The following is a 13,215-nucleotide window of genomic DNA, read 5'->3' as shown; positions in this document are numbered from 1 at the left end:
AGAGAGAGGGAGAGATGGGGGGGGGAGAGAGAGAGACAGGGAGAGATGGGGGGGGGGGTGAGAGAGAGAGAGGGATAGACAGAGACAGGGAGAGATGGGGGGGGGGTGAAAGAGAGAGAGGGAGAGATGGGGGGGGGTGAGAGAGAGAGAGGGATAGACAGAGACAGGGAGAGATGGGGGGGGGGTGAGAGAGAGAGAGGGATAGACAGAGACAGGGAGAGATGGGGGGGGGGGGTGAGAGAGAGAGAGGGATAGACAGAGACAGGGAGAGATGGGGGGGGGGGTGAGAGAGAGAGAGGGATAGACAGAGACAGGGAGAGATGGGGGGGGGGTGAGAGAGAGAGAGGGATAGACAGAGACAGGGAGAGATGGGGGGGGGGGTGAGAGAGAGAGAGGGATAGACAGAGACAGGGAGAGATGGGGGGGGGTGAGAGAGAGAGAGGGATAGACAGAGACAGGGAGAGATGGGGGGGGGGTGAGAGAGAGAGAGGGATAGACAGAGACAGGGAGAGATGGGGGGGGTGAGAGAGAGAGGGGGATAGATAGAGACAGGGAGAGATGGGGGGGGGGTGAGAGAGAGACAGGGATAGACAGAGACAGGGAGAGATGGGGGGGGGGGTGAGAGAGAGAGAGGGATAGACAGAGACAGGGAGAGATGGGGGGGGGGGGTGAGAGAGAGAGAGGGATAGACAGAGACAGGGAGAGATGGGGGGGGGGGGGGTGAGAGAGAGAGAGGGATAGATAGAGACAGGGAGAGATGGGGGGGGGTGAGAGAGAGAGAGGGATAGACAGAGACAGGGAGAGATGGGGGGGGGGGTGAGAGAGAGAGAGGGATAGATAGAGACAGGGAGAGATGGGGGGGGGGGTGAGAGAGAGACAGGGAGAGAGAGAGACAGGGAGAGATGGGGGGGGTGAGAGAGAGACAGGGATAGACAGAGACAGGGAGAGATGGGGGGGGGGTGAGAGAGAGAGAGGGATAGACAGAGACAGGGAGAGATGGGGGGGGGGGGTGAGAGAGAGAGAGGGATAGATAGAGACAGGGAGAGATGGGGGGGGGTGAGAGAGAGACGGATAGACAGAGACAGGGAGAGATGGGGGGGGGGTGAGAGAGAGAGACAGGCAGGGTGAGAGAAACAGCGGGGGAAGGTGGGTGAGAGAGGTGATTGAGATGTTCTGCTCGCTAACTACAAGCAACAGCAGGGAGTCTTACATATGAGTGGGCTGGAGGGAGGGAAGGTGGGAGGGAAAGAACACAGAGATGTGAGAAATGGACGAGGATGGAGGGAGAGAGAGAGGAGAAATGGAGGAGAATAGAGAGACAGAGAGATGGGGGGTGAGAGAAAAGATTGTCACAAGTCTTGCCACAGAGGAAATGTAGATAGAGATGATGGGCTTATTAATCACTTGTTTCCCTGGGCAGAGAATCCCTCCCTCTGCTACATCAAATGTACCTCTCCCCTCCTCTCCCTCCCTCCCCTCCTCTCCCCCCCCCTCGTCTCCCTGCCCTCGTCTCCCCCCCCTCCCCTCCTCGTCTCCCTCCTCCTCTCCCTCTCCTCCCTCCCTCCCCTCTCTTCGTCTCCCTCCCCTCCCCCCCCTCTCCTCCCCTCCTCTCCCTCCCCTCAGATGCTGTGCCCGGCATGATGGATGGGGCTGGAGTTTTCACATTTGATTTGACATCCGTCTCATGGAAGTCGAGATTTAAGTCTGAATGAGCTGAGAGATCTTCAGGAATGTCTCTCTCCCCCCTCTATGCACATGCATGCTTACACACACACACACACACACACACACACACACGAGTGCTCCCAGAGGCAGTCAGCTACATTCATCATTTCTTTCATCTCTCTATCAATTCCCTGACTGGTTGGAGGGTGGGGAAGGGGTTACAATATAAGGTTTAACACACCAGATAGCCCTAGCCCCACCCCCTCTCACAGCCCCTTCCCCCTCCTAATACTCCTCCACTTGCGTGGTAGATCACAATGGTATCTGCCGGCCATCTTAATGTAATCATCCAGTTCCCCATCCAGATGCTGCTGCTGGGGGGAGGAAACCAAGGCTGTGCTGTGTGTGTCTGTTAGTCTGTTGGTCTGTTAGTCTGTTAGTCTGTGTGTCTGTGTGTCTGTGTGTCTGTTAGTCTGTGTGTCTGTTAGTCTGTGTGTCTGTGTGTCTGTGTGTCTGTGTGTCTGTGTGTCTGTGTGTCTGTGTGTCTGTGTGTCTGTTGGTCTGTTGGTCTGTTGGTCTGTTGGTCTGTTGGTCTGTGTGTCTGTTAGCCTGTGTGTCTGTGTGTCTGTTGGTCTATATATATATATATATATGTGTGTGTGTGTGTGTGTGTGTGTGTGTGTGTGTATCGCAGTGTGACTCACCATGTAGAAGTAGGAGAGGCAGCACCCGATGGCCCAAAACACTGAACCAGTCTTCACAGACTTCACCTGAGAGAGAACGGGAGAGGGGGGGGGGGGAGAGAGAGGGGGGAGAGAGAGGGGGGGGGGGAGAGAGAAAGGGGGAGAGAGAGAAAGGGGAAGGTAAAGGTAGAGAGAAAGAGAGAGAGGAAACAGGAGAACAAAGGGAAAGAGACAAAGTGTTAATCTCAAACGGGATCAAAAACACATCAAAGTTAAGACACGCCCTGCCTGGCTCTGAGCTGAAGTTCTCAGAGCACCAGGGGAAGAGGAAGAACAGAGCTGAGGCTGTTGCTGGGACTCTTGCCCTGAGCTAAGCCCAACAGTTGTTCCATAAATTGTCTGTTCGAGCACTTTAATTGCATCCTCTAACCAGCCAGCTGTGTGTGTTTGAGCAGACGCTCGTCTGAGCTACCCAGCCCCGCCCCCGAGCAAGAAACTGACTTTACATTTAGTCATTTAGCAGACGCTCTTATCCAGAGCGACTTACAGTAAGTACAGGGACATTCCCCCCCGAAGCAAGTAGGGTGAAGTGTATTGCCCAAGGACAACGTCATTTGGCACAGCTGGAAATCAAACTTGCAACCTTCTGATTACTAGCCCGATTCCCTAACCGCTCAGCCACCTGACTCCCTGACTCCCTTTCCTTGGGCAATTGAGTGTGATTGACAGGTGACTCAACTTGTCACAATGCCACTGTGGACAGGGCTGCAGTACGAATGACAACAACACGTTATCAAACAGTCTGAGAGACAAAACCGACTTCTCCTGAACCGCTCTCCCTTTTTAAATGAAGGATGGATTGATCGATTACTGGTCCAATGTAGCAGGTACTCACAAACACAGCACTATCTCAGCCCCACAGCGCAACCTTCTGTCTAGCGTCGATCGATTTCTTCCCCCTGCACAAACACCTCTCAACAAGACGCCTCAACAAACACCCACACTTTCATTCTGCTCTCCAACATCCTGTCAGCCTCTCATCGCAGGATTCTTCCTCTTCCTTCACACATATAAAAACATGCTTCTGTTCTCTGGTGCTGTACGCCGCGGAGGGCGACTGGAGATGCAGGCAGCTGCAGGAAAAACCTAGTGCTAACTTACTGTTACAGCCATAGACGATTAGCCTGCGCTAATGCACCGCTAGCTATTGCTAATGTCATGATCTAGCCATAGATGATTTGTATTTGTCGCAAAAACTTGTTCACTAGCTATCTTAGCTAACACGACATTGCTCAAATCCTAGATAGCTAGCGCTGGCCTAGCTAACACTAGCTACTTTTACTGTGCGAGTTAGAAAAATCTAACCTTCGTAATTGTCGATGTACTAGCTCGAAAACACACAATTTGAACCCATTTCCCATCTTGCTTGAAGGACAGCCATATAGAATTCCATGTACATCGTACATATATACATATTTCGATATGTATTCATTTTTTTATATTTTAGGTTTCATTGGTTTGGCGGCCCACCTGCATTACCCTTGCGGACCACAGTTTGAGAACCGCTGTCCTAGATCAAACACACAATTAGCAAGCGCTAAACGCTTGGCATTCAGCAGCCTGATTTTTTGTGTTTGTGATGTTTTAATTTGAAAGTTGAAATATTTCCCACCTTGAGGCCCTTCACGAAAACATGCAGGCGCCGCGCGCACACACAAATACACACACACAAAGAAAAGTTGGTCAGGATAAGCCAGGGCTAATTAAACGCCAGCCTTGAGAAACTGCGGAATTAGAGGTGCGACAGTGTAACCAGGGTGCGTTGTGTGTGTCTCTTTCTCTGTGTGGGTCTGTGTGTGTGTCTCTTTCTCTGTGTGGGTCTGTGTCAAGTGCCAGTGTTAAGGCCATCTCTCTGGGTTGTGAGGGGGATTTAATTATAGATTAGGGGGGTAGGGGGGTGGCTTTACATGGGGAGATGTGGAGACTAGGACTGAATGGGTTATTAGTAGATAACATGTAGGAGCAGGATAATGAAGAGAGGGGAGAAACCACCACCAGTTACCATGCAGAGAAGATGGAGAGGGGGGGAGGGAGAGGGCCAGAGAGAAAGAGTTAGAGAGGGAAACAAATGTAGGTAAATGAGACTGATAATGGAAGCCAGTGATGCATGGGAGCTATGATTGTTTTTGAGGCCCTTGCCAAATGGAAGGCCGGGTGCGACTAAAAGTGTGCGTGCACTGACACATGCTGTGTGTAAATGTAGGTGTGTGTTTGTGTTGATAACCGCCTACGGGAAACACCTGAAAATATAATGGTGTCATGAGAATCACACATAGAAAAGATGATGAAAGAGTAAAAACACACACACACACACGCACACACAGACACTAGCTGTGGGTGTGTGAGACTGGCTGTGGAGACTGCAGACCCTTTAGTGTTGCTGTACTGTGGTGCAGCTCAGTCCTAGTCTACTGAACCTCCATGACTCACACACACACACACACACACACACACACACACACACACACACACAAGTGGGGACCTTCGCAGGGAGGATGAGTGTGCTCGGAGAGAGGTGTCTGAAGCATTGCTTACAGTCTGGCTACTGAGTCATGCTGGAGCTGAGTGACAAACACACACACAAACACACACGACACACACACACACCCGACACACACACACACACACACGTGTTAGTGTCGTCCAGGCAGAGCAAGACAGAAGGTTGTTGTGTTCTGCCAAGCTCACCGGGGGAGACACACACAGGACCAGCCAGGCAGGGATGCATGAACACCTGCCTAGATAGAACAACTCCACACTGTCCTTGGGCCCAGGGTGAACAGGAGGCCATGGAGGGAGGTAGAGAGAGAGAAGGCAGGAGAGAGTGTTTGAAGGGAGGGAAGGAGAGAGAGAAGCAGGGAAAGAGACAGAAGAGAGAGACAGAAGAGAGAGAGTATAAAGAAAGCAGTAGGAGAGTAGCTGAAGGTCATTGTCCTGTCAGAGCTGGAGTTTATAGTTTACTAGGAGTCTTGAGGTCCGGGTGATGACCAGCCAGCCTCTGTGTGTGTCTGTAAGTCTCTGTGTGTCTGTAAGTCTCTGTGTGTCTGTAAGTCTCTGTACGTCTCTGTGCGTCTGTACGTCTCTCTGTGCGTCTGTACGTCTCTCTGTGCGTCTGTACGTCTCTCTGTGCGCCTGTACGTCTCTCTGTGCGCCTGTACGTCTCTCTGTGCGCCTGTACGTCTCTCTGTGCGCCTGTACGTCTCTCTGTGCGCCTGTACGTCTCTCTGTGCGCCTGTACGTCTCTCTGTGCGCCTGTACGTCTCTCTGTGCGCCTGTACGTCTCTCTGTGCGCCTGTACGTCTCTCTGTGCGCCTGTACGTCTCTCTGTGCGTCTGTACGTCTCTCTGTGCGTCTGTACGTCTCCGTGCGTCTGTACGTCTCCGTGCGTCTGTACGTCTCCGTGCGTCTGTACGTCTCCGTGCGTCTGTACGTCTCCGTGCGTCTGTACGTCTCTCTGTGCGTCTGTACGTCTCTCTGTGCGCCTGTACGTCTCTCTGTGCGCCTGTACGTCTCTCTGTGCGCCTGTACGTCTCTCTGTGCGCCTGTACGTCTCTCTGTGCGCCTGTACGTCTCTCTGTGCGCCTGTACGTCTCTCTGTGCGTCTGTACGTCTCTCTGTGCGTCTGTACGTCTCTCTGTGCGCCTGTACGTCTCTCTGTGCGCCTGTACGTCTCTCTGTGCGCCTGTACGTCTCCGTGCGCCTGTACGTCTCCGTGCGTCTGTACGTCTCTCTGTGTGTGTCTCTGTGTGCGTCTCTGCCCCCCCCTTCTCACCCAGAGGTAGTAGGTGAACTGCAGGGCGAAGATGGCGATGCCCTCGTTGTCGAAGGAGCCCGCCACAGAGCGGGAGATGTAACCGGGGACGATGGCGATGAAGCAGGCAGCCAGAAGCCCCGCCCCCTGGTTCCAGAGCTCGCGGGTGAGCAGGAAGGTGGAGATGGAGGTGAGGCCGCTGAACACGGGAGCCAGGAACACACACACGTCCCGGATGTGAACCGTGATGTGGAGCAGGTTCAGGATGTAGTGGATGAGCCCCGCAGTCACCATCAACCCTGGATACACCTGGGGGAGAGGGGGGGGGGAGTGAGGGAGGGATAGAGTGAGAGAGTGAGGGGGGGGGGGGAGAGAGAGAGAGTGAGGGGAAAGAGAGAGAGAGAGAGAGTGAGGGGGAGAGAGAGAGTGAGGGGGAGAGGGGGGGGGAGAGAGAGGGGGAGAGAGAGAGAGTGAGGGGAAAGAGAGAGAGAGGGGGGAGAGAGAGAGAGTGAGGGGGGGAGAGAGTGAGGGGGGGACAGAGAAAGGGTGAGAGAGAAAGGGGGAGAGAGAGAAAAGGGGAGAGTAGGGGGGAGAGAGAGAGAAGAAAGAAAATAATGAGAAACCGGGGAGGGAGAGCAAAGAAAGAGAGGGAGAAAAAGAGCAAAAGAGAGGAACAGAACTTTGTGAAATTAGTGGCACATACATATTTGCATGGAACATATAGATTTGCATACATGACATTTTGCATACACAGATAACGCCAATTGCGATGACATCCCTCTTCATGCTGTGAATGCATTCAACATTCACAGCGTCACTTCCATACAGCCTCACTCCCGGATAACCTACATACAAGGAGTCCACTTCACATTGGCTCCTCTCCCTCGCCCTCTCCTCCCTTCCCCTCCCCCCCTCACCTCTCCTCCCCTCTCAGGGATGGAACACCCTCCACCAGGGTCCCTCTCTGCTCCCACAGACCGCAGGACGACCAGTCCCAAGGTCTGTGTTTGCCTGGCGAGCCAAAGGAACCTCAAGAACTACAAGAACCACAATCCTGGGAGTCTGAACTCCGACCCCCAGGCCAGCCCCAGAGCAGCAGGGGCTGTGATGTCACGGCCCTCCTGGTGGCTTTGCAGCCTGGGCCCTCTGCACTCCATCACTAAGCTGGGTTACTGGCTCCACAGGGAGCTATTGTTACGGGGTGTCACATTAATTCAGCTCTTTTTTTATCGATGGCTTGGGAGGGAGAAGGAGACAGAACAAGGGACAAACAGCAAGAGAGAGAGGGAGAGAGAGATAGAGAGGGAGAGCAAGAGGGAGAGGTAGAGAACGTGTCACCTACCTCCTCCTGAGAGCGGGGGAGGGAGAGGGGAGCGGGCAGCACTCAAAGTCACATTAACTGCTATCTGCTCGTCCATCTTTAAAATGCTGAGCCCATCTTGTGCTAAGAGACTCAGGTTATCATATACAATTAATGAGGCCTGCCAGTTTATCAGACACATCTAGAATAAGAAGGGGCAGGTGTGGGGACAGGGAGCTCACTAGAGGGCTGGGGAGAGAGGGAGGAGAGAGGGGGGAGAGGGGAGGAGAGAGGGAGAGAGGGAGGAGAGAGGGGGGGAGAGGGGAGGAGAGAGGGAGAGAGGGAGGAGAGAGGGAGGAGAGAAGAGGTGGGGGACAGGTGGAGGAGAGAGGGGACGAGAGAGGGGAGGAGAGAGGGAGAGAGGGGAGGAGAGGTGGGGGACAGGTGGGGGACAGGGGGGAGGAAAGGACGGAGGTATAGACCTGCAGAGAGAGGGAGGATAGAGGGACGAAGTGAGAACAGCCTCAGTTTGAGTAACTTCTCCTCGGGAGTTCAGGGGAAGTGACACGCCACTTAGAGAGGAAGTGACACGCTGCCACTCCGGGTTATAGGTGTGGAGGTGCATTACCCGAGACAGGGGTCTGCTCCTCCAGAGAGCTGCTCCAACACCTGAGCCCTCTGCTGCAGGCTGCCTCCAACACCTGAGCCCTCTGCTGCAGGCTGCCTCCAACACCTGAGCCCTCTGCTGCAGGCTGCCTCCAACACCTGCTGGAGACTGGCCTCCTCCACCCTGTGACCCCCCTCTCCACTGCCCCACCCTGTGACCCCCCTCTCCCCTGCCCCACCCTGTGACCCCCCTCTCCCCTGCCCTCCTCCACCCTGTGACCCCCCTCTCCCCTGCCCCACCCTGTGACCCCCCTCTCCACTGCCCCACCCTGTGACCCCCCTCTCCCCTGCCCCACCCTGTGACCCCCCTCTCCCCTGCCCCACCCTGTGACCCCCCTCTCCCCTGCCCCACCCTGTGACCCCCCTCTCCCCCTGCCCCACCCTGTCATCCCTCACCCCACCCCCACTCCCTCCCGCCCAACAGAACAGAACAGAACATTTATTTTATTTTTTTTAACACTGAAGTACCGTAAACCTCGGGCTGTTCACCGGCCAGCAGCTAGGATGCTCATTGCAGAGAGAAATGTAGCAGATGGCTGGTGAACACAGCAGGGATGCTAGTGAGAGAGGGAAGGAGAGGAGGGAGACAGAGTGACAGACAGAGAGAGGGAGAGAGAAGAAGCGAGAGAGACCTTGCCACTTGTGTTACTGTGTTCTGCAGGAGTGCTGAGGGGAGAGGGGAAGGTGCTGAGGGGAGGACAGAGAAGGACGGGGGGGGAGGGAGGGAGGACGGGGGGGCTAGACGAGAGGAGGAGCAGTCACTGCTGCCGGCTTATCTTGCCCCCACAGCTACACCGACTGAACAGGTCAGGTAAGACTGATGGTCAACACACAGGTGAGGCCCGAAAACCTGACACGATTTCCTCTGGACCACAGGCGTTTTCTCTGCCTCCAGAAGCCACACAGCTGTCAGGAAAATACTATGCTACTCGTAGGTTGCAACTCAAGGGCTGTGTGTAGACAGATTCCTATTATTACCATGCATTTCTTTGTTTGGGGAACTTTTCCTTTCAAACCCATAGTAGCAAGATTCTCCCCAAGGCCCCCTGTAGCTTACCGTGTGAGAGTACGTACCATGGAGTCTGGGGCTTTACTGCAGCTGCCTGAGTTCAAATCCGGCCCTGGCCCCTTTGCTGCATGTCTACCCCTTTTCTACCCCCCCCCCCCTCACTCCCTTCCTCCCTCTCCCTCCCCCTCTCTAACTCCCTTCTTCCCTCTCCCTGTCTTTCTCTCTCTCACTTCAAAACTGTACATTAAAACATGGAGACTGCCCCCCCAAATATATCTTAAAACAACAAAACGAAAAAACCAAGCGGTGGTTCTCGACGTACCGTCCCGCCCACGATCCTCCCCAGCGGGTACCACGACCGCTCGTCGAACCAGTTGAGGAACTCGTAGAAGCCGTTGGTGGTGAGGTGATGCGTGGATCTGTAGTTGAACCTGGCGGAGGAGAAGGGAGAGGCCGTTTAACAAAAAATCACGTTACATCCACCAATCGTAACAAGTACAGGTAAATTCTTTGTCAAGTGGAACCGAATCAGTTTCCGAGCAGCTCTAAAATATATTTAAAAATATGAAATGACTGTTGTGGAAACATGACAGGTTTAACCTCTGTTTGCTTGTTGAGGGCCGCGGGGCAAAGTGGTACTCCAGATGATCGATTCTACGCGTGTCATTGTCTAGATTACAATGACCCGATAATAACAGCCATCCATATAAAATACTGCCACTTACAACATGCACCGTCTCTGTATAATTATACCACTATAATAGTTTGAATGAGTGCTTCAAGGCCTTGTGTCACATTGGGTTTTTCTAGAAATACTTAAAGCAGTCGCTGCCTCCCTGCCTCCCTGCTCTCCTAAACACGTCTGATGATGGGCGAGTGTGTGTGTGTGTGTAGGCATGTGTGTGTGTGTGTGTGTAGGCATGTGTGTGTGTGTGTGTGTGTAGGCATGTGTGTGTGTGTGTGTGTGTAGGCATGTGTGTGTGTGTGTGTGTGTAGGCATGTGTGTGTAGGCATGTGTGTGTGTGTGCCTGTTCCGTCACACCATCAACTCAAAGACTCCATACAGACCAAAGGCTCTTTACAAAAACGCCTGGTGGCCAAAACTCATCCCAGACTGGAAAAACCTCCCAAATGAAAACTTTTCAAAACAGACGGGATGTGTTCCTTCTCAGACTGTCTCAGCACACAGCGAAGAGACATCTGCTATCTTGAAAACTGGCTTTTGAACACGGATAACAAATGGCTCTGAGGAAGAGAGCCTTTAGTCGGAGGGGCGTGTGTGTGCGTGTGTGGGCGTGCGTGTGCACCGTAGAGAGCTGGAACACTCACTGTTGCCATCTCACTTTCCAGAAGAGTCTAGACCTGTTCCTGTCACAGTTCATGTCTAATTCAGCAACTAACACGTCTGAGAGGGAGCTACCAAGCTCCCCCCAGGCCCCCCCAACACCCCCCCCCCCCGCCCATTGTTCATCCAGTCAGACCACAGCGGCGGAAATAACCAAAAACCACAGAAAGCACTCTGAATAAATGAAATTTATTTCAAGTTACATTTATTTGACAAATAAATAAATAAATGTTCCCTTGCCTCAACCCATTTAGCAGTGATGTCACGGACAGCAGAGTGAAGTGTTTCCTTCCTGCTTCAGTCACAGTGATGGCGTGGATAAGGTGGGCCTGCCAGATGCTTTAGCAGCTCAACGCGAGGCTGCTGAAAGCTCCAACCGGACAGAGCGGTCCTAAGCAGCATGAGGGGAGGGGATCGAACGCGTCGCTGGTCACTCCAGTCCATCATTGCTACATTTGTAAATCGGCATGTGTGGTGGTCCTGGGCTCACTTGACAAATGGCCGCTGATATCTGGTACTGCTAGAGCTGCATCTCTCCTTTCCAGGAAGGACGATTGCTCCTCACCACATTTCCTAGAGCACTTACGTTCCTGCCTCTTGTCATTCTCTCCCTCCCTCTCATTCTCATCCTCTCCCTCCCTCCTCACTCCATCTCTCCCGTTCTTTCATCTCCCAAACTCAGTCCACTAGAGTGGTCCAGCTGGATTGTGTTCCTAGATGACTCAGCAACGTTGACTGATTTACTGCGCTGAGTATCCATTACCTGGCAGGGTCAGAAGGTCAGAGACTTACCCAGGATTACCCAGGCAGACGGACCAGTTAAACCCCCCATCACAGTTCAGGTGCCATGACAACCCCATCCCAGCTCAAGCGCCATGACAACAGCGGCTAGAGCTATACCGCAGAAGCTCCTTCACCGCCGGGGAAAAACCATGTCTGACCACAGTCACGCTGGCCCGGTGACAGTGGGAAAAGGGGAACTGGAAAGCCACTCAAGGGTGACAAGGTTCTAAACAAACCCGTAGGCTCACCGGGTACAAAAAGGAAACGCTTTTCCTATCTGTCCTTTCGTTCAGACCGTTATGTGCCGGCTAGTCACAAGACGCCGGCTGTTAACGTGACCGGGAAGACGTTACCGGCGGCAGTTTGCATCACCACGCCTTACTTAGGCGGGGGTCGATGTTTCAAACTCAGCGAAAAAAAACAATTCAACAGGGCAGCCAGGGTGGGGGGTTATCGGAGCAAACAGCCCCCCCCAGGGTATCAGTGTCTGAACGTCTGCATGTTGTTCTACCTTGGTCTTGTTTGCTCCAGCTCGCTGCCTTAAACCCACATAAGCTGTTCCATCAAACTTCTGGAGGGGGGGGGGGGGGGGAACGAAAACATTCTCGGGCAGCGGATATCGAACGTCTCATGATGAGGTCTCGAGGGATGACCCGGCAACCAGCTACTTTTATCCCTCAGTAAAGGGGCCTTCAGGAGTGGATAACCCACGACACTGCCGTTTACGGCTGATTCATTAATCTCACTGCCTCAATCTGCCATCGCCAGGGGTCTAGAACCCCCTTCTATTCCTTGAATAACAGGATTACAACAGCCTGGAAACGCCTAGCTAACAACCACTTACTGGATGTTCTGCTTGGATTAGCACCAGTTGGATTAGCACCAGTTAGATTATCCAACACAGTGAACTACCAGAAAGACCAATGGAAGGAGAATAAGGGACGACAGGTGCAATAATGTATTCCCCCACTGCATCCAAGTTTGGCTACTCTCCAACCACTTATGTGGCACTAAGACAAACCCCCTCCTCCTCCCTCTCTAACTAGCTGGCTAGCTAAGGTTTCCCCCTCCTCAACTAGCTGGCTAGCTAAGGTTTCCCCCTCCTCAACTAGCTGGCTAGCTAAGGTTTCCCCCTCCTCAACTAGCTGGCTAGCTAAGGTTTCCCCCTCCTCAACTAGCTGGCTAGCTAAGGTTTCCCCCTCCTCAACTAGCTGGCTAGCTAAGGTTTCCCCCTCCTCAACTAGCTGGCTAGCTAAGGTTTCCCCCTCCTCAACTAGCTGGCTAGCTAAGGTTTCTCCATCTCTCTTAGAAGACCAAATGCTAATTTGGGGCCAAGAGGGCGAGACACAGGGTGACTCTGGAGGACTGAGTCTGCCAGGGCACCCAGTCTTGTACTATCATACAGCTGACTGACTACCCAACATCCAGCAGTGGCAAGAAGAAGAAGGGCTGATCGCTTGCGACCAAGGTGAGGGTTGCGGCCTGTCCGGCGACATGCGACAGGATGATATTAGAGATTTATGCTCAATGCCCCGGCAACTTGTAAATTGGTTTCTCTTCGTAGCACGAAGGCAATCTCGTACAGATGCTACAGGAAATTAGTTAATTATTCTGGATTTAAATGTTTGCTGTGATCACTTTCTCATCAGTGGGGTGGTTAGATAGATTCTGTCGCTGCTGATGTAGTGGAGTTTGTGTGAGTCAGAACAGGATGGAGAAACTGGACCACCGAGCCTAAAGTCTGCGTGTGTTGATGATGACTAAAACGATAATGTTAATGATTCTGCCAAATCAACCATTTCAGGGATTAGGGAGCAGCCAATGAGAAGTGGCTTAATTTCAGAACGTAAACAAAAGCTAAAAACTCGGAAGCCTCGCCGACATTGCATGCTTCATGAGCATCCAGGGGGAAAGCAGTTAAAGCACTCCATGCCAATGGAAGAAAAATCCCCA

The 13,215-nt window shown here is 53.0% G+C and overlaps 1 protein-coding gene across 1 annotated transcript in view; it reads right to left on the bottom strand.

Annotated features, from left to right (window-relative positions):
* The window catches only part of stt3b (STT3 oligosaccharyltransferase complex catalytic subunit B), a 51,847-nt gene that overhangs the window by 13,719 nt on the left and 24,913 nt on the right, over positions 1-13,215 (bottom strand). The window contains exons 2-4 of the mRNA XM_084696898.1: positions 9,457-9,565; positions 6,181-6,468; positions 2,370-2,435 (exon numbers count right to left, since the gene is read on the bottom strand). Of these exons, the coding sequence (XP_084553024.1) occupies positions 2,370-2,435; positions 6,181-6,468; positions 9,457-9,565 (463 nt within the window). The remainder of the gene's footprint in view (positions 1-2,369; positions 2,436-6,180; positions 6,469-9,456; positions 9,566-13,215) is intronic.

This window comes from Hypomesus nipponensis, chromosome 4 (assembly GCF_054491055.1).
Source record: "Hypomesus nipponensis isolate SF chromosome 4, ASM5449105v1, whole genome shotgun sequence".
Classification (NCBI taxonomy): domain Eukaryota; kingdom Metazoa; phylum Chordata; class Actinopteri; order Osmeriformes; family Osmeridae; genus Hypomesus; species Hypomesus nipponensis.
The sequence above is the reverse complement of the archived record's forward strand: the minus strand, read 5'-3'. Positions and strand labels throughout refer to the sequence as shown.